Raw genomic sequence first — 22,734 nt, forward strand, 5'->3', positions numbered from 1 at the left:
GGGCGAGTGATTAATTCCCTACAAACACTATTAAATGAGTCGTAACGTCTGTGTGTTTTTCTTTAGTCACAGTTTTGAGAGTGAGTGTCGGATTAATATCGAAAATAAAAGCCCCAGTATAAAATCCTAGATTTGGACGAACGTCAAAAAAACTTTGTCACACTCTACCATCACTGGAATTCTTCCACGCTAACGAACCAAATTAATTCCTAGGTTCACCCGGGGCTCGTGTTTAGGAAATCTGAGTTGTTTGTAACAACCGACTTAGAACTATTAGCTTCCTGCTCGTTTTCTTAACAGGTGTTAGGTAAATTAGCGTTTGTCATTCAAAACGGCCAGGCGTTGGTAAATATATACAATTAGTCTAAAGCCATTAACTCGTATTATTCTCGAGTGGCTGAACCAAGGCATTATCTGCTTAAAATCACGGATCGGAAGTACCGTTGGTTGGATCAAAAAAATACTAATGAGAGAAAAATATGGTTGGTAAGTGAAGTTGGAGCGATAGCAGAGATCGTTTAACATCAGAGTACTACCTTCTATTAGAGAGTGAGCCAGAATATACTTTTGCAAAATAGGCCGTCTTATCGCTAAAAGCGTATTTCCCGAGCGCTATGACATGTCCTTCTTCAAACGAGGCTTGTGGAGGGTATTAAGCGGTAGGCAGTGGCTTGTCACTGCTCCTGGCATTGCCGATGTCCCTGAGCGACGGTAACCACTCAACATCAAGTGAGTCGCATGCTCGTCTGCCTATACGACAAAAATTTACTGGTGGTAGGACCTCTTGTGAGTCTTACTGGTGGTAGGAACTCTTGTGAGTCCGCGCGGGTAGGTACCACCGCCCTGCCTATTTCTGCCGTGAAGCAGTAATGCGTTTCGGTTTGAAGGGTGGGGCAGCCGTTGTAACTGTACTTGAGACCTTAGAACTTAGATCTCAAGGTGGGTGGCGCATTTACGTCGTAGATGTCTATGGGCTGTGAGCTCGTCCACCCATCTAGCAATAAAAATAATAATAATAATGAATCGGTGCTTAATGTATTCCTCCATTCTTTATGTATAAAATAGCCTTGTGCCAATGATATACTTGGTGCTGTGTATTAAATATGAAGATGAAATACAGTTGAAATAATAGTGAATTCCATGTAAGTCCTGGACTCGTAACTCAATTAGTCTGTTTTTCTTGTTGATAAATTTAAAAAAAATATAAAAAACAAAACAATTAGAAAGCGAAACTGATTAAAAACATCGCTTGCGCAATTAATGACTTGCGCGATTTAAATGTACTTTTGAAATTTAATCTTTTTATTTATTTATTTTGGATGTCATAGTTCTCTCTGTCTCTCTGTTCTCTCTGTCCACCTGATGGTTGTCTGGAAGAGATCGCTCTTAGCGATAAGACCGCCAATTGTACTTTTTTATGTTTAATGTATCGCACTGTTTATTTGTTTTTTGGTGTACAATAAAGAATACTCTCTCTCTCTTTCTCCCTCTCTCTCTCTCGTTTTATTAGCAAATGTATATACGATACGAGTATTAAACGGTAGGCAGTGGTTTTGGCTCTACTATTGAAGGTCAAATATTTAGGCGTCACCTTCGACAGTAGGATGACATTCCGCCCCCACATCAAGACGGTACGCGACCGTGCCGCCTTCATTCTAGGACGTCTCTACCCGATGATATGTAGGAGAAGTAAAATGTCCCTTAGAAATAAGGTGACACTCTACAAAACTTGCATACGCCCCGTCATGACCTATGCAAGTGTAGTGTTCGCTCACGCGGCCCGCATACACCTAAAATCATTTCAAATTATTCAATCCCGTTTTTGCAGGATAGCCGTCGGAGCCCCGTGGTTCGTCAGGAACGTCGACCTCCATGACGACCTGGACTTAGAGTCCATCAGTAAGTATCTTCAGTCGGCGTCCATGCGCCACTTCGATAAAGCGGCACGACACGAGAACCCTCTCATCGTGGCCGCCGTTAACTACATTCCCGATCCTGCGGACAGAATGGAAAGCAGTCGACGTCGCCCTAAACACGTCATCTCGGATCCTCCCGATCCACTAACGGTGCTTTTAGGTACTTCAAGCACCGGTCACCGTTCTCGTCGAACCCGTCGCTTGCGACGAAGGGCTCGACGAGTAAATTAACTCTCAGACACAGCCCACTGAGTTTCTCGCCGGATCTTCTCAGTGGGTCGCGTTTCCGATCCGGTGGTAGATTCTGCGAAGCACGACTCTTGCTAGGGTTCGTGTTAGCAACATCGTCAGGTTTGAGCCCCGTGAGCTCACCTACTAAAGTTAGGGTTACGCTGACATAGCCGCTAGGGCTATCAGCTTAGGTAGGAAAAAAAAAAAAAAAAAAGGCTCTACCCCTGCCATTGCTGACGTCCATGGGCGACGCTCCATTCACCACCAGGTGGGCCGTATGCTCGTTCTGCTCAAAAGGGCAATAAAAAAAAACCTAATCGCTGACATAATATTTTCTAGATTAGTTTTCGTATTTACAAATTCCGAATAAAAAAACATTAGAGATATCGGTCTAGCGAGCAAAAACACCCACTTGTCAGAAGACCTTCACTTTGACCTTCAACCCTATAACGATGCACAGGGTTTTATGAGTTGATACACAATATTACATAGTACAAGTACTTGCAGTTTATTAAATGGTCTTTCTCGCTCTTTCTCAGTGAATATTTGTAAGCGACCCCGGTTTGCTCTAGGTATTGGCGGAGACTTGAGATTTGTAAACTCAACAAGCGACGGCGACTACTTACCATTCGAAATCGTCGTGGCCTAAAGGATAAAACGTCCGGTGCATTCGTATCTTGCGATGCAACGGTGTTCGAATCCCGCAGGCGCGTACCAATTTTTCTAATGAAATACGTACTCAACAAATGACGATTGACACGATTGACTTCCACGGTGAAGGAATAACATCGTGTAATAAAAATCAAACTTTGTAACTATACTGAGACCTTAGAACTTATATCTCCAGGTGGGTGGCGCATTTACGTTGTAAATGTCAATGGGCTCCAGTAACCACTTAACACCAGGTGGGCTGTGAGCTCGTCCACCCATCTAAGCAATAAAAAAAAGTGGGCCGTATGTTTCCTGCCTCCAAACCCAATTAAAAGACGCTTTAGATAAGGGTGAAAGGCTAAATTTTATTTCAGCGAATTTTTTGTAATTTTACAGGAGAGTCATAATAAATATAAAATTTGAAAAAAAATACCATACTAAAAAAAATCTTTAGTTATTTCAATGGAGTAAGTAAACTTAGTTGAAATTCAATTAAAAACATCGCACTGTTGATGTTAATACCAAACAAAATCCAACTTTAATTAGAAGGCTAAATGTCGCTAAAACCAAATAATCTTCTACCCTTCGACATTATTCTACTTATGCTTCTTCTCATCGTGAAATTCGTTCTCGAACTTAAACACTAGAAACTTGTTAATTTTCCGTCAAATATTAGACAATACTCTATAATTACGTTTGCAGTGTTGCAGCCCTAATAATTGTCACGTATTCAACATCGCACGCACCGTTGTGAAACGGCAGATAATATTTTACTAACGATATGTACGAAGCCTAATGATTTTGTTGTTCGCGGTTTGGCTATTTATGATAAAGAGCAGAGTATCTGCAGTTGTTTGAGCAGCTAAGCGAGATTAGGCTTTTGATGTCTATGGGCTCCGGTAAGTACTTATCGCCGGGTGCATCATGAACTGATCTGCTTATTCAAAGCAATAAAAACTGAAGAGAGCAATAAAAACTACTTTATTGACATTAATATGAAATTACTAACTGACGCGGTAAACGTTGTTTTGTCACATAAATTATTTCTAGGAAAGATAAATAATCTATATACCGACTGCAGCACCATCTGCCGGGCTGATTTGTGAATCTAATCCATGCAAGGCGCCCCCCAAATGCATACAAAAAAATTCATTCAAATCGGCTTAGCCGCTTAGGAGGAGTGCAGTGAAATACACCCGTACAGTAGAATGATATATATATAAAGATTACTATAAAATGAAGTAAAAAAATTGAGCCTTATCTAGACTTTTATTTAGAAATACTAGAAATGCATTAAATGAAATAAATACATACCTAATATTAATAGAATAAAATTTAAAATTAAATTTATCACGACATAAAAACCTGCCAACGCGTTGTAATGCAGAACACGGCTTGAACATTTAGTTCTGTCAATATAATTTATAGCTTCGCGCGAAACGTCGCAAAATCATTAATGTAAAAATCCTAAGTACTAGTTAAATAAATTTCTATACAGTAAACATTTAAATTAATTGGCAATCCGCTTTTGAGAGCATATTTAACCTTCGTGTCTATAATATCCGCTATGTTAGCCCAACTAGTGGGAGTTTGGACATTTGTCAGGTCACACGTTTGCTTGGCCAATATTTGCAAACGTTGGTGTGAATTTGCGAATTTACTGCTACTGCCGGCTAATTAGCAAACGTGTTTCGCGCTTTAGCCGTCAATGTGTGTTTGAGAATGTAAAGTGCGATTTTGGCACTATGGTTAGATTATGATACATATCGTCTTTTCGCATTAAAAGTGTACAATTTGTAAAAATAATCGAAATTGAGTTAATATGCGGAATCATTTGGTATCCCCAGTATTTTTCTCATAAATATTGTCAAAAGAGCGAAGTTTAGTTCTAGTTTTTTTTTTTAATTTACCTATGTTTTGACTACTATTAACAAAATTAATACATAATTTTATCTTACTTTAAAAGACAGATAATGTAACTGGTAAAAAAAAGGAAACGTTCCAAAGATGATTAATATTAAAAATATCACATGTTACACCTTTAAAACACTCTCCTGTAAAATTAGTAAGTTTTGAGATTATACAATTTTAATGCGAGAGGTCGATATTTGTGAGTTCTATTGTCCTGAATTTTCAATTTGAAGGTTACCTTTCTGATTGTTTTTGGAAGCGGACGGCTGCATCTTTGAACTATAAGCATGAATCCTGTTTCTTTGTTTAGTTGCTGTTATTTTTGTGGACGCGCGGGCAATCACTTCGTATAAACCTTCTTAGTATTTATGTCCGTATCAAGCTGAAATTGAAAAATAAAAATAACAAAATACGTATAATTTCACGTAAGCACACTTGATATGGTTAATAATGTATAGATATATATAAAAATGAATTGCTGTTCGTTAGTCTCGCTAAAACTCGAGAACGGCTGGACCGATTTGACTAATTTTGATCTTGAATTATTTGTGAAAATCCAGAGAAGGTTCAAAAGGTAGATAAATATGAAAATGCTCGGAATTTAATAAAAGTTGCAATTTTGTTTTCTCTTTGATGTGTCCCCCGTCGGACGGATTCCTTTTGTTGGTTTTAAATTTATTTTATATAAAAGTTTAGGTCTTTTATTTATCGATTAAGGCACTACGAAGTCTGCCGGGTCAGCTAGTATATAGAATAAATATGATTCCAGTTAGGAAATTGAAAATTAATTTTAGCTTTGTTCTATTAATTCATTGATAAGGCAATTGCATATTGTTTATTCTAATTTAGGTAAATGAGTGTACGACCCTAACTTGATAGTAAGTTGTCAAAAGTTACGGCGGTGACCACAGTGGCACAGCCGAGTTTTTGGCTACTACCTAAGATATCTTTTATTGCTCAAATGGGTACATGAGCTCACGGTCCGTCTGATGCTAGTGGTTACCAAAGCCCATACACCCAGCGGTTAACGGCAACGGTAAGCAGAAGGTTGGCTTTGTCCTTGGCATTTCTGACGTCCATGGGCGACGGTAACCATTCACCATCGGGTGGGCCGTGTGCTCGTCTGCCTGCAAGGGCTCGCCACCTACCTTGAGACATGAGTTCTAAATTCTACGGTAAAATGTGCAACGGCTGCCCCTTCAAGCCGAAGCTGCTTCACGACAGTAATAGGCAGAATGGTATTACCTAGCCGAAGTGTTATAGGCGACCTTATTGCCGGTATTGAAATTATTCCTCAAATCTCGTTTGCAGAAGAACATGCCGTCGAGCGTGTGGGACGGCGGAAGGGAGGGAGCTTAAGCTTGTCCAATAAAATTAGTTTCTTCTTGGCATGAAAGTAATTAAAAATCTCTTGTTTGCAGGTTGTTAGCGGTGCAGGGGGCGTGCGGTGATGAGCCGCGAGCGCCCGCGTTCGACACATGCATGTCGCCCGTGCATCCGGTCAGTAAATAGATGATAATAAGATATTAAATTATTTTTTTTTTTTTTCCTACCTAAGCTGATAGCCCTAGCGGCTATGTCAGCGTAACCCTAACTTTAGTAGGTGAGCTCACAGGGCTCAAACCAGACGATGTTGCTAACACGAACCCTAGCAAGAGCCGTGCTTCGCAGAATCTACCACCGGATCGGAAACGCGACCCACTGAGAAGATCCGGCGAGAAACTCAGTGGGCTGTGTCTGAGAGTTAATTTACTCGTAGAGCCCTTCGTCGCAAGCGACGGGTTCGACGAGAACGGTGACCGGTGCTTGAAGTACCTAAAAGCACCGTTAGTGGATCGGGAGGATCCGAGATGACGTGTTTTGGGCGACGTCGACTGCTTTCCATTCTGTCCGCAGGGTCGGGAATGTAGTTACCGGCGGCCACGATGAGAGGGTTCTCGTGTCGTGCCGCTTTATCGAAGTGGCGCATGGACGCCGACTGCAGATACTTACTGATGGACTCTAAGTCCTATTTAATTTAATTTTTTTCTTCGTAGATATATTGTCGAGTAAGAGAGAGAGAGAGAGAAAGCGAGAGACAGAAAGAGAGAGTATTCTTTATTGTATACAAAATGAATAAACAATGCGAAACATTAAATACAAAAAAAGTACAATTGGCGGTCTTATCGCTGAAAGCGATCACTTCTAGACAACCATCAGGTAATTAATAATTATTTGGAAACGAATGTCACGTGGTGTACTTATCGATTGAAATATATGTAAATATATACATATAAGCACACAAATACATATGAGCTCACGGATCAACAACTTAATGCCCACTACCCATGTTGAGACATGAATTCTATTTGTCAGTTTTCACTACAAGGGCTATCCCACCCGTCAAACCGAAACGCATTACTGCTTCACGGCAGAAATAGGCAGGGTGGTGGCGTCCATGTGGGAACGCAAGTCCTCCTACTACCACTAAATAATCCACTAAATAATAATAAAAATATAAGCAGTGTTACACGAATCTTGAGAATAACTTAAAAAAGAAAATTTGAACATTAGAAATTAAGTAAGAAGTTAAATATTAATTAGAGTCAACTTATAATGAATTTAATCGCATGTATGGATGTCGGGACTCAGCTCTCACTTCACTAAAACTAAATTCACCTTTGACAGCTGTTCCAACTAACTATTTTTCTTATAAATTTTGCTTCTGACTATGTTGGCACTTGTAAGTGGTACTAAGCCGTATAATTAGAATTACAGGATCATAACAGCTCGTGGCTTTCGTTAGCCTCAAATGACGTCACGCGCGAAAAAATCACGCCAATTTTGAAAATCTAAGACCTGCCCTTTTCCTCATTGTCTTTTATAACCATTCGATACTAAGTACACGAACCAAACATTTAAATTGATTTATTACTAAATTAATTTTATGCACATATCTGTTTCAAATTTAATCAATTTGATTTACGAAACATTGTATCATACTGTTTGTCACGAGTCTTCAATTTAATACCGTCTAAGTAAATTCATCAATTTCATTACAAACTGACATCCTTAGTATTACGCACTAATGGAAAACTAGCGAACGCAGACGGCTTTCCTATTGGAATCCAATAACGCGGGGAATTAATTGCTTTTCTTAACATTACAGGCTTCGATTCATTACAACATGAAGTAGCCAATTTATTCTGAACGGCTTCTGTATTGGAAATAGATTGTGCGTTCTTACCGTTTGATATAGTGTCGGGAGGTGATTATAGTAATATGTTTTACGGGATCTGTAGACGCGTCTGATGGATAGAGCAACGTTTCGATTTTGACATATTAAAAGATAGTGTAATGTGATAAGAAATTAATATGAATTGTAAAGTATAAAATATATTATAGACACGTTTCTATCTTTATCTTACCTTTAAACGAGCAATTCTTGTATGTATATATATATATATATATATATATATATATATATATATATATATATATATATATATATATATATATATATATATATATATATATATATATATATATATATATATATATATATATATATATATATATATATATATAATAGAATATATATATATATATATAATAGATTATATATATATATATATATATATAATCTGAATCTCGGAAATGGCTCCAACGATTTTCATAAAAATTAGTATACAGGAGATTGCGGGGGCGATAAATCGATCTAGCTACGATTTGTTTTCAGAAAATGTTGTTTTATTCGTGTTTTCAATAATCAACCCTTCCCGACATCTATTGGCGAATAATAATACTATTTTTCTTAATTGAGGGCAACTAACCGCTTTAAAGACACAACAAGATGGCGTTATCAAAAAAAAATCGGGCAAAGCTCGGTCATCGTCTAGTGAAAATTATGCGTGGTTGTTACAATTACGTTTCTTTGATAGCCGTGATAACGAAAATTGTAAAGTTATTTATTAATAATGACATAAAAAACGACATTCATTTGTACAAGTATTTTTTATTGTTAGACTACTTATGTCTAGTTATTTATGTATTATTCTGAATTATTTATTTGAAGATTATGTTTTGGCGTTAAATTACCGTATCCAAGGCATGAGTGAATTTGAGCGCTTTTGTTTTGAAAATATAGTTTAAATAGTAAATTGATGCAAAGCTGTTAGTGCTGGTAGGACGTCTCGTGAGTCCGCACGGGCAGGGTATCACCACCCTGCCTATTTCTGCCGGGAAGCAGTAATGCGTTTCGGTGTGAAGGGTGGGGCAGCCGTTGTAACTACACTGAGACCTTACAACTATATCTCAAGGTGGGTGGCGGCATTTACTTTGTACATGTCTATGGGCTCCGGCAACCACTTAACACCAGGCGGGCTGTAAGCTCGTCCACCCATCTAAAAAAAAGATTTTTTTTGTTTTTTTTTTTTGCTTAGATGGGTGGACGAGCTCACATCCCACCTAGTGTTAAGTGGTTACTGGAGCCCCTAGACATCTGCACTGTAAATGCGCTACCCACCTTGAGATATAAGTTCTAAGGTCTCAGTATAGTTACAACGGCTGCCCCACCCTTCAAACCGAAACGCATTACTGCTTCACGGCAGAAATAGGCGGGGTGGCGGTACCTACCCGTGCGGACTCACAGAGGTCCTACCCCCATTTACCTAAACATTCGTTTACAAAAATACATAATGTTTACTAAACATAATTAAATTAAAGTTGTTAGTAATTTACAATGTGAAGAACAATTAAGTATACAAAGCCGGAATAAAATCCGAAACAGATATAATTACGGATACATTCATTCAAAACGAAAATTCACAAAAACAATGTAGACAAGTTAGTTGGGAACATTTCAAAATTACTCATACTTCCATAGGTTCGCTTCTCAAGGCATAATGGAGTAATAAAGCTCAGGTAAAATTTTCTTATAAACTTTCATGGTTATTACCCTAATTGCTTCACTTTCACTTCGCCTATTAATATTAATGTGTATGAAAATGCAAACAATTCGCAGTCGACGACCCAGTGACACGAATCTAATTAGGGTCATATAATTGTTTTGATTATGTTATTTGAGTTGTTTTACGGTTTTTTGGCTTGAAAAAAAAAAAAACTTTTTTGCATTCAGTTTAGGATCGGTTTTGTTTAAAATTTAATTAGTCATGAAAATTGTGATTCTAATTAATCGGCTGTCTTATTTGAAGTGTCCGTCGTCTGATGGATATATTGCGTTGTGTATTTACATTTACGTTTCAATTGATGACTTTGTAATAATTTTGCATTTAATTTTGTTTGTTTTGTTCTAATGAATTAATAATTTTTTAATATATATATAAATATTTTACTAACAATCACGCCACGTTAACCTGTCCCGTGATAAGTTCGTAAAGAACTTGTGTTACAGGTACCATATATCGGAAATAAATGTAAGATTTTTATTATACACATACATATATTTAATATACATCCATAACCCTGGAAAAGACATTTATATTTATCATACAAATATCTTCCCTTGGCGGGATTCGAACCCGCGACCCCCTAGTGTAGTGACCATGTCACTTACCACTACACCAGACGGACGAAAAAGATTGAAAGATTGAAAACGAATAAGGATAGGTACTCATTTTTCATGAACGACTTCTATTCATAATATTGGTAAGACTAGACTTGTAAGATAGATTAACTTGTACGGGTGGACACGAGCGCTGGACCATCCATCCCACTTTTGCCACGAAAGTGGGAAATCCGAAATGAATGACTCATGAAATATTATTCAAATACGACTGTACTGGTGGTAGCACCTCTTGTGAGTCCGCGCGGGTAGGTACCAGCACCTTACCTATTTCTGCCGTGAAGCAGTAATGCGTTTCGGTTTGAAGGGTGGGACAGCCGTTGTAATTATACTTGAGACTTTGGAACTTATCTCAAGGTGGGTGGCGCTTAACGTTGTAGATGTATATGGGCTCCAGTAACCACTTAACGCCAGGTGGGCTTTGAGCTCGTCCACCCATCTAAGGAATAAAAAAAAAACTTTACTTATGTTTAGTTAAGTGAGTAGTTAGCTAAAGCACATTATTTTCGCTTTGATTTAAGGTTAAGTTTATAAGTTCGTTATGAGGGTTTGAGTTATGCTCATAGCTTCAAGCCAGCCTAGCTCATCAAGTTAAATTTGAGCACATAATAATATTCGAACAGACATTTAGCGAGTAATTTACGGCACACACGATATTTCTTCATAATTTATTACGATTGTTAGGAAATTACTTCCGTCATAGATCTCAAGATCACATAATTATATGTAATTAAAAAAATAATTGAACACCGATTTCATGAGTACATCGATTACATCTAACAATGTGATCCACTCATCTATATATACGTGAAGCAAAAACTTTGTACACCTTTTCACGAAAATTGCGTGGACACTTATAGAGAATATAGAAAAGTGTAGAATGCTTATATTTTTTTAAACTATCCATGAAAAGTACATTAAATCAATTAAAAGAAACATTATACACACTATCATGTATTTGATGCACACACGCACATTTATGCTCTTTTGTTTATTGTTAAAGTCTGTAGTCAAATTGAAAATAGATGTTTGTCTTTAATATTATTTGTCTATATTTTAGCCTGGGCTAAATCTGTGATTATAGAAGTAAAGTCTTTGATAATGAACCATAATAATGTTCAAATTAATAATTTAAATTAATAATTATGGTCGAACTTCGACCGATGGGCGACCACTAGTATTTTTATAATGACGAAGATAACGGTTAAACATACATCAAAATATAAAGTAGAAAATATCACTATCGCTTTTTTTTTCAATCGATTTTACTGTTTACTAATGCGCCATTGTTTTTCACTATAGTAGCAAAAACAAAAAAGGAAAAAGGTAAATGTCACTTAATCGAAAATTATGTCTCATTGAATTAACGCGCGCATGCTTAATATTATGCACGCTTTCAATCTACACGAAGATCTTAATGTCCCCATAATAATCTACCAGGTCGAACCGGTTCGGTTCTTCAACTTAATCAGACGCTTTGCTCGTTCGTGTTAGAGCTGTATATATTACATGCATTCGCATCTTACATGTATATATATGTATGTACTTTATATCTTATATCTATAAACGAGCAATTCTTGTATATAAATATATATAAGGTTGGGGAAAAAGTTGCTTCGCATTTTTTAAGAAAATTCACAATATTTTTTAATATAGTTTATTTACATTTAACTAAAGTATGTAGGTACCATTTTGTTCGATAGCTTTTTGTCATCTTGTAGGCAGGGACATAATCCCATTGCTATAATCTGAATTATATAATCCGAATCTCGGAAACGGCTCCGACGATATTCATAAAATTTAGTATATAGGGGATTTCGAGAGCAATATTTCGATCTAGCTACGATTTATTTTCAGAAAATGTTGTTTTATTCGTGTTTTCAATAATCAACTTTATCGATAATTTTGATTTTTTCTTTAAATAACCAGTTCATATTTTTTTATTATTCTGTCGGTAAGTTCGAAAAATATTATTTATATTTCATCATTTGATCAATATGTAATTCTTATTTAAATATAATTTCTAAAAAACACATTTTATCAAAAAAAAAAAAACCGAGCGAGGCTCGGTCATTAACTAGAAAAAGATGATAGTTTTCATAATTTTAGTACCGATATTCTTGAAACATAATAATTACAAGCTTAAATCTTAATTTACTGAAAAACATTTATTCAGTTCCGATGCTATATTTAAAGCTCAAAATCAGATAATATTCAAGTAGTACTATTATTACGTTACATTCAACAATGTCATTAAAAAGGTATTTTCGATAGATCTTTACGTAATTTAAAAACGTTGCCAAAAAGGAAACAGGATTTAAATGGGATTAATAAATTACTATCTCATGTTCGTGCATTGAATTCGACTTCATCACTAAGGTGCTTAGTTCTGAATTCAATGTTTATTATTCAACGACATTAATGTTACACATCAGCAATAGAAAGTGAAACAATTAACATTTCATCGCTTCATACATTCAAATCAAGGGCTTGATTTTATTAGAACGTATAACATCGAGCCCTTCGTGATTCTATCCTATAATTTGTTGGAGTCGAACATCGTAATTTCAAGAAGCAAATTACATCCCAAAATAATTACAATATGAAAGTTATCAATACGTTTTCAATTATGATTTCACTTGAGAATCTTAAATTAGATCGCCCTCGATTATCCGTTAAACATTGGCTTCACTTTCGTATTGTTATAAAAAGCATATTTTGACATTAAGCGACTTCTCAGCCCAGAAACGCAATTACGGTTCGTAATGATGGCCCTACGATAATTGTAACGTTGTTCGTAGCGCTAATCTTCTCTTCTTTTTCTCCACCTTATCCCACTAGGTGGGGTCGGCACAGCTAATTTTTCTCTTCCATTCTCTTCTATTATGGTAGGCAGTGGCTTAGCTCTGCCCCTGGTATTGCTGACTTCCATGAGCGACGGTGATCACTTACCATTAGGCGGGCCGTATGCTCGTCTGCCTACAAAGGCAAACATATATATCAACCGTCATCTCAACACTTAATCCTCTCTCTCTCTCATATCGTCATTCACACACTCCACCCATGTCTTCTTTGGTCGACCTCTTCCCCCTCTACCTTGCACTACCATTTCCATTCTCCTAGTCACATGCATACCCTCTCTACGCATCACATGTCCATACCACGCTAACCGTCCATTCTTTAATTTGTCGATTACCGGAGTTCGTAGCGCTAATAAAAAGTGAAAATAAGAGTCGGGACACATGTTCGGCTCGGGTAAAGCACTTCTGGTTGTTAAGGCCGACCGCACGTGGGCGAATCGACGGATGCGACATCCGATCGCGCGATACAACCGGTTCGCGTCGCAGATGAAAATGTTGATTGTCTGATGTACGGACGGATAGTGGAATTGGAGCGGCAGCTGTGTCTTTTGTGATCTCTGTTATGTTACGCGTTGAAATTGCAGTAGAGTATTTTAAAAAAAAAAAACTCTGGTTTATGAACGCCGCGGGAATACAGATTGATTTGTTTCCGCGTTGTATTAACACTTTTATTAATTATACTAGTAAAAACCGCTGTCGTCCCGGCCTGTCTATTGCTAAATGCATGAAATACATCAGAATCTGTTTGTTGAATGCATATCTTTTATCATAAGCTCACATTTGAAGTTTGACGATGATTGTCGTCGACTATGTTAAAAACCTTCCCACAAGTATGAACAACAATAAAACCACAAGAGTCAAATATACCTAGGACTATGTATAAAGTGATTACATATTACATTAAATTACATTATTCTTAACTTCATAAAGCACGTTTTTTTTTTATTACTTAGATGGGTGGGTTGAGTGGTTATCGGGGCCCATAGACATCTACAACGTAAATGCCACCACCCGCCTTGAGACATGAGTTCTAAGGTCTCACTAGTAAAAGTACAACGGCTGCTCCGCTCTTAAAACGGAAACGCACTACTGCTTCACGGCAGAAATAGGTAGGGTGGTGGTACCTACTCGTGCGGACCACAAGACGTCCTACAACCATTAAAACCACCACCAACACGTCTGATTATCAAGAGTGATTTTTAATTTAAAATCAAAATATAACAGACTTAAGTGCAAAAAGAAAAAAAACGCAATAAAAAGTCCATCACCGGTATCGAGCCTAAATTACTAATAAACAATTATCTCCAAGCGAAAGTGAAAACCCTTTTATTTTTCGGAAAACACTTTTACGTAATAAACTATCACCCGTTACGTAATTCCGTTTCGTTTTCTGAATAAACAATGAGAGAGCCGTCAGCCGAACGTCAGCTAAGCGAAGCCGTGACTGTAATGTTTAAAAACGTTTTAAATAAGTTTTTGCCGGTCGACGTGACCGACCATTGGTGAAATTAAGTGTTAATTTGATGTCACGTATTAATTATAACTTTGTTGCTAGCTGTAAAGATGTCGTTCGTAATCTATACTTCTATACTAATATTATAAAGAGGAAAGATTTGTTTGTTTGTTTGTTTCGAATAGGCTCCGAAACTACTGGACCGATTTGAAAAATTCTTTTCCCATTAGAAGCCGACATTGTCCCTGATGAACATAGGCTACTTTTTTTTAATTTTTATTTTATTTTATTATTTTGGTTTCATGTGTGTTTTAATGTTTCCGAAGCGAAGCGAGGGCGGGTCGCTAGTTTTTTATTAAAGCAGCCAAAACATTTGTTGGCGAGGTTTTTTTATGATTGAAGGATTACTGGTGGCCCGGAGGCTTTTCCAGTTTCAGCGGGACAGGTGAGCGAGCAAAGACTCAGCCAGGATTTGCTAACACCTACCCGGGCGCCTCCGATCGAGACCTAACAATTCAAGAGCAGCTGCTTCGCGAATTAATCTACTACCGGATCGAAATCGCGACCCGCTGAGAAGATCCGGCGAGAAACTCAGCGGGCTGATGCCTGGATTGTTGTCCGTCGTGGCCGTCCGCCACGTGTGTCTATAGATAATTTAATAAAATAGAAATATACTTTATATAAAAAAAAGGTTGTTAAAGCAACAAAAAAAATATATCTTCCTCGATATTTGGACTATTGGAATACTTAAATTAGTATATTGTAGTCAATTCTTGATACATGTCCAAGTTTTCAAGTTTTATGAAGTCGGTGAAATGTACGTTGAAAGATTCGTTACATATTATGTACTTATATTACTACATTGCTTACTAGCGACCCGCCCTGGGTTCGCTTCGGGAGCTGTAATTTATTATTGATATTAGTGAGCTTTCTTTTGTATAAAGCTGGTCTTGACAGTAAGAAACAAAAAATCAAATCGTTTCTCTGCTTATATTCATAGTTCACTATTTTGGCGATAATGACTTACAAATAAAAGATCGATGTAGTATGTATGCTGTCACGTTTTTTTTGTAGGACTATTTAAGATAAACATTTCTATTTTACATAATTAGGTATGTACGTGTAACACCAACGGTTTTAGCGGCGCACGCCAGAATAGCTTGATATTTTTAGGTGATACATATCTTTATAAATAATAGCCTTTGTGTTATTCTGATGTGTAAGCTATATTATTGTGAAGTTTCATTAAAATCCATCCAGTAGTTTTTGCGTGAAAGAGTAACAAACATACATCCATACATTCTTACAAACTTTCGCGTTTATAATATTAGTTGGAGTAGAATAATGGAAGCGTGCTAAAAAGCTATATCTTCCGCTGTCACAAATACGCGTTTGCTGGATACAGTTAGAGTTGGCAGTTCAGTTTCTGCCGTACTAGCATTAACGTTAGGCTGTACACGAATACTATTAACAAATGGGTTCTTGTCATAAACTATTTTATAGTCACATCAAATCGTGTTCGGGTTTCATTAATTTATAGTTAATGACCTAGCTAAAACTTGCCTATAACAGACTAGCTGTGGATTCAAAGTAGGCAAGTTACTTCTTCTTCTTTCTTTCCTATTACTCTCTGCTGGGGTATAGGGCTTGAATCCTTCCATTTACATCGGTCTTGGGCAGTCTGTTTTAACTAGGTTTCAGTTCAGGTTCAGTGTTTTAACATGGTAGGCCATGTCATGCCCTTTTTTTTTAATGCTGGGGAATCCATTAACGGGTTCCCGGTCGAGAGGGGTAACGTACCACGTTATGTCGGACTCCGGCGCCTCCTGAGAGGAAGAAGGGGAGAAGAGAAGGACCGAGGTCCTCCACCTCCCCCGATTTCTCACAGGAGACTACGCCTCGAAAAAGGCGTGCGAAGCACTTGCTTCGCAGAACCGACCACCGACTAAACCCCATCGAGCTCAACCGCACCGAGTACACGAAACTTGCGATACCACAGTGCGCGCCGAAAGAGACGACCAGCCCCTGCTCCACCGAGCGATGCCAAGTTGTTCTGGGAAGGCCTCTCTTCCTTTTGCCAGACACTTTCCAGGTCAGTGCTCTCTTGGAAAGGTCGGTATCGGGATTTCTTAATGTGTGACTAATCCAATGCCACTTTCGCGTAAGGATCTCCTTCTCCATTGGTATTTGCTTGGTGTTCTTCCACAGCTCTTTGTCTCTCGTATCAGGACAAAAGATTTTCAAAATTCAACGCAGGCATTTATTCACAACGAAAGGAGTACGTAAGCGTAATAAATAAAAATTGAGTAAGCCTTTTTCTTGCCCTTATCCCACATTGTGTTTTGCTCGGCACAGAATGTCTTCTTATTATGCTGAATAGAGATTTGGCATGAGTTTTATGATCGGCCGACTGCCTGATGTCAATCCTACTTGGGCTACATTTCAACGTGCCATAGTAAGGAACTTTTCCGTTTCTTCTTGTGTTGTTTCTAGTTCATCAATTTTTTCTTCTATGATATTCATATTATTATTATAAACATTTACACTAAAATGTAGATTTTCAAATACCAAAAAAAAAAAATGTTACAGTTTATAAATTTTTCTGTAACGTAACGTTTCCATAACGTAAACCATGATAAATTGTTATTATTACCGTAGGTATTGATGGCTTAAGTCATTTTAATGGGGTTGGGACAAGCATTATTTTATTACTCGTTCCCATTTCAAACAATTTGTACCCTCTATAATAAATAAAACGACGGTGTTAGAATTGAGACCTCTAAAATCTCGAACCGACTAGCTCGATTCAAATCTCTCGGTTAATCGTGTAGCTCTTTAGTTGTACGTTCTTAGAGTTCTATGTTACTATGAAAACAAACATCGGAACTAATCACTTAAAAGAAAAAAATAAGTTCAATCGATTCGGAAACCATTTAATCCACGCCCAAGCGCCCCACAAAGAACCATTCATTCCGTTCATCGAATTCTCTTTTCCGCGGCGTCCATTATCTGCCAATTTTGCGCTCTCAGCCATAATAGAAATTACGAACGAAAGAACAAAACCATTTTAAAGAAAAAAAGACGAAAAAATATGTTTCGTTTTGCCTGCTTTCTATAGAACGTTCTTATTGCAGCGGGACGCGCGTTCAATGTTTGTTTTTTGTCACCTGAAACCCGAGCTACTGATGTTTATATACGATTTGAGGTCGTTTTCACTTTCGTTAGGTGCGCTGCGCTCCGACCCAGTGCGGGCGCCAACTGTATTATTTACAATTTAAATTTTTCATGCGATAACACATTCGTTGTCGGTCGCGTTCGTGAACGAGGAGAATAATGAACGCTTTTTAATGATTTTTCGGGCTTTGGAAACCGGACTTTTTGCAATTCTATTCTTTTAATATCAATTCTCCATTATTTTGATTATAAGATTTGTCAAGGATTAATATTCAAAGTTTTATTTCATACAAAAAAGAGAAACAAAAATTACGTGCTGTCATTATATTATTATGACCTTATGTAATTTTTTTGTTTTTCAAATGTTAACAATTAGTTTATATTTTTCTTTTTTTCTAACATCTGTTTAATTTTGTACTTTCATTTCTTTAAATAAGTTTTTAATATTTTAAGTAAAACTACTTTTACGGTTTAATCTCGGGTTTTTTATATAAATAAGTTTTTAATTTCGAAGAGTTTTTAATTTTCGAAAAGTTTATAAATTTACTTACATAATGTTGTTGAAGTAAATAATGACAGTTACCTGAACTAAATGAATAAACTGGTTTAAGTAGTCTTGTGAGCCTGCACGGGGGAACGGGTAAGTACTACCCTGCCCATTCCTGTCGTGAAGCAGTAATGCGTTTCGTTTTGTAGGCTGGGGCAATCTAGAGATTTGAGATTTAGAATTCACGGCTTAAGGCGATTGGCGGCATTTACTTTGTTGATGCCTATGGGTTCCGTTAACCATTAGGCTTAGAAATCATTTTAAATAATCCGAGATTAAATCGTAAAACTATTTTTAATTATCTCAACTCGCGAAAACCGAAAATAATATCGTTTTCTTATTATTTAATACATATTCCTGTAATATCTATTTTGTTTATATGTGGTGTAAGTTGATAAAACACATACTTGTCACGAATTCACATTTGACTGCGAATTAGTAATGACATACACATGTAATGTATTTTAATGCATTTTACTGGTGGTAGGACCCCTTGTGAGTCCGCACGGGTAGGTACCACCATCCTGCCTATTTCTGTCGTGAAGCAGTAATGCGTTTCGGTTTGAAGGGTGGGGCAGCCGTTGTAACTATACTGAGACCTTAGAACTTGTATATCAAGCTGGGTGGCGCATTTACGTTGTAGATAGAAAAAAAAATGGCTCTTCAATTATTCTTAACTCAATGCTTGAACTGACGGAAATAACTGAACTATTGACCACTATGAATTTGAAATAATTATAAAAAGAGAAAATTGAATACGTACATATATTTGCTATCAAATGTAACATTATTAACGTGTTCATAAATAGCGTTGTTCATATTTAAGCGGACTATTTAATTCGAGAGGGTACGTCGTTTGGTTTTACTTGGCAATTGTAAACGGGCCGTTGTTTGAATTGCTCTTATACCAATAGAACGTAATTGTCTTTTATGTTTAAGCTTAAAAAGACAGTACGGAAGATTTTCAATGATTTACGGTACGATGCAGCGATGTTTACAAGGCTTTTTTATTTTATTGCTTACATGGTTGGACGAGCTCACAGCCCACCTAGTGTTAAGTGGTTACTGGAGTCCATATACATCTACAACGTAAATGCGCCACCCACCTTGAGATATAAGTTTTAAGGTCTCAGTATAGTACAACGGCTGCCCCACCCTTCAAACCGAAACGCATCACTGCTTCACGGCAGAAATAGGCGGGTAGGTGGTACCTACCTGTGCGAACTCACAGGAACTACCACCAGTATAATAGTATAAGTAGTAAGTAAGTAAGTAAGTAAGAAAGTAGTATAATAGGCGTAATCTAATTAGTAAGATGTCGAAAGGCGCCTGTATCATTCGTATTTTTCAAGTATACATTCTATATATATAAATGTTTAATGAACATTCAGAAGTGTTGAATTCTCTGTACAAAATTGAAACGTAGTTTGTAAGATTAGCTTGATTTAAGTTTTTGTCACTTCAAAATTTGGCTCTAAGGGCTTTGAAGGGAATTGCAGTCATAACTCAGGGTTTTTAATTGGAATTTCTCGAACATTACGGTCATGCTTATAAAAACAAATTCCATGCGTGCGAAAAGAAGCACAGGCCTCATTGTAAAATAAATATTGTTACCGTAAGGTCATTAGTTATTGACGACTCTCTCGGGCGCAAGGACGTTTCTCAAAACGTAATCCTTTTCAATAAAACTTGCTTTACCTATATGCTTGATTGAATGCAAACTGATCGTATTTTTCATTGTTCACGATTAACCTATCCATAACTTCCAACAAGAAATACTAGCTGGTCTTCTGATGGGTCAATTTGCTTCACATTAGCACATTGCGATGTTGGTGGAAACATAATGCGCCATATTATCGGAGTTGCGTAGATTATTAAATCTTGCATAAAAACACAAGCTATTTCACCTGCCTACTGCCGCGAATCAAAGTGAAACGAGTGATGTCTTATATTCGACGTATTCGAGTGATTAATTATCGATTCCAGTAAAACTACTCGATTGACAGCGACATCGATTAACAACGCGCCTGAGATTATTGTGATTATTTGTAATCAATGTAAAATGAGTCAATTTCTCTAAAAAATATCAAACAGCTATACACATTCTCTAAATATTAATTGAGGGCATTATTTATTTAGCGACCATTGTTCCCACGGCTCCTTACACAATGGGTTCGCTCTCGTGATGTTATCGATTCTTCTAATCGATTCATCGGTACCGCTACTGTGAGTGTATCGATATTCCCATTACGGTGATCCTCTTTAGGAGGTGGCCACCGTCCATTCATGTTTAAAGGTTAATTTATAGAAAGTTCCAAGAGACCTATTAGCCATTCGAGTTTTATGAGATAAATGTATTCTATTAAACTTTCGCGCTCAATTATACGAGTAAGAGGTTTATAGAGTGCGTTTCCGAAACAAGTAATAAGATTTGATTACTTAATTAGGATTAAACAGTTACTTAGTAAGTTCGTATTTTGAAAATACTTTTAAAGCAATTATACAAAAGAGTAAATTTTGTAGTCATAGGTATATATGGACTCCAACAACTAACTAGGCTGCGAGGTCATTCACCCATGTCCAATATACAATAACCTATAAACCGATACGAATATATAGAATAACAGAAGGGTCATTACTACTTCTGCGAGTGTCATCTTCTGGCGATGATACGTGGGCCTGGACTTTTCAGCCATAAGGTAAATGCATTGCTGAGGTCCATGGGCGACGGTAACCGCTCACCATCAGGTGGGCCGTATGCTCGTCTGCCTATAAGAGCAATAAAAAAAGGTATTTCATTTTTATAATTAACATCAAATAAATGTTTCTCAAAACTCAATACGCGTGTTTTGAAAACTCGTTTTCAATCAAGCGTCCACTATTTAAATAATAATAATGAAATGCCATTACATCTTTGCCAAATCAGTTTTAAAAGTGTAAATAAAAATAATGTTCACGACAGCGATCGATTTAAATTGACCCGAAATCTCGACCCGTTTCGTATTCGTTTATTATTAATATCGATAAAAACTAATTCGATTATTCGTGTCCGTTTCGGATTATCCGGAACGAGCCATTTAATTTGTTAATTTGACGGCTCTACAAATTGGTTAAATTCTGTTGAATATCGATGAATTTATTGTCTACATAGAATTGTATTATTTGTAATGGTTTTCCTATATCGAGGGATGAACGTCTATTTGGTTTAAGGGATAAAGGTCTGTTTTATTTGGTATTAGTATCATACATTTTATGTTTTTAATGGAACTTAAGGTGGTGGGAGGACGTCATCGTTTCATTTGAAGTCATCGTGGCCTAACGGATACGACGTCCGGTGTATTCGTGTTGAGCGATGCACCGGTGTTCGAATCTCAGGCGGGTACCAATTTTTCTAATGAAATACGTTCACAACAAAGGTTCACGACTGACTTCCACGGTGAAGGAATAACATCGTGTAATAAAAATCAAACCCGAAAAATTTTTAATTTGCATAATGACTGGTGGTAGGACCTCTTGTGAGTCCGCGCGGGTAGGTACCACCACCCTGCCTATTTCTGCCGTGAAGCAGTAATGCGTTTCGGTTTGAGGCCGTCTGCCTACAAGAGTAATAAAAAAAAACGAGTTCGGATTGACAACGCGTCATTGATTTCTGTCAACTAATTACATGCAATGTGATTTATAATGAGTAGTGACTTCAAGGGATTAACATAGAGCATGCGGGAAGTGGGTCGGACCGTTAATATAGGCATGCCTATCCGTATTCATGCGGAATTTCTAACCGCAAAAGCGTAACCCGGCAAATTATATTGCACCTTGTCTATTAAGTTTCAAACTGTTAGTAAATAAACATTACTAATAAAAATCTTACGTTACGGACGTTTCTTCCCGGTTAGGGTACCCCTCCGCATAGTTCCATAAGGAACTTCGTTCCAAAAACTAGTACGGATTCACAACGCGTCATTGATTTCTGTCAACTAATTACATGCAATGTGATTTATAATGAGTAGTGACTTCAAGGGATTACCAGATTAACATAGAACATGCGGGAAGTAGGTCGGACCGTTAATATAGGCATGCCTATCCGTATTCATGCGGAATTTCTAACCGCAAAAGCGTAATCCGGCAAATTATATTGCACCTTGTCTATTAAGTTTCAAACTGTTAGTAAATAAACATTTAAATGTAGTTAAAACAGGCGTTAGGATTCCTGCAAAGACTTAATTGAATCGTGTGTTACGAATTGTATTAAACTTTCCCGTTTATTTGCGTTACGTACATTATTATCTAACGGGTTCTTACTAAGAGTTTATGCACTAATTATATTATGTTTTAACTATGTACTAATGGTCCCGCAGTAGTCGGAATTCGACTATAATTAATTGAAATTATAAGTTTGAACATTAATACGGTTCTATTGTCAAAGACTA

General features: G+C 37.1%; 1 protein-coding gene across 2 annotated transcripts in view; it reads left to right on the forward strand.

Moving 5' to 3' along the window:
- Positions 1–22,734, forward strand: part of LOC101742565 (serine proteinase stubble) — a 122,214-nt gene that overhangs the window by 14,747 nt on the left and 84,733 nt on the right. For both annotated transcript variants that reach the window (XM_038019382.2, XM_038019383.2), the window contains exon 2: positions 6,131–6,209. In XM_038019382.2, the coding sequence (XP_037875310.1) occupies positions 6,188–6,209 (22 nt within the window). In that variant the 5' untranslated portion in view covers positions 6,131–6,187. The remainder of the gene's footprint in view (positions 1–6,130; positions 6,210–22,734) is intronic.

This window comes from Bombyx mori, chromosome 23 (genome assembly GCF_030269925.1).
Source record: "Bombyx mori chromosome 23, ASM3026992v2".
NCBI lineage: Eukaryota > Metazoa > Arthropoda > Insecta > Lepidoptera > Bombycidae > Bombyx > Bombyx mori.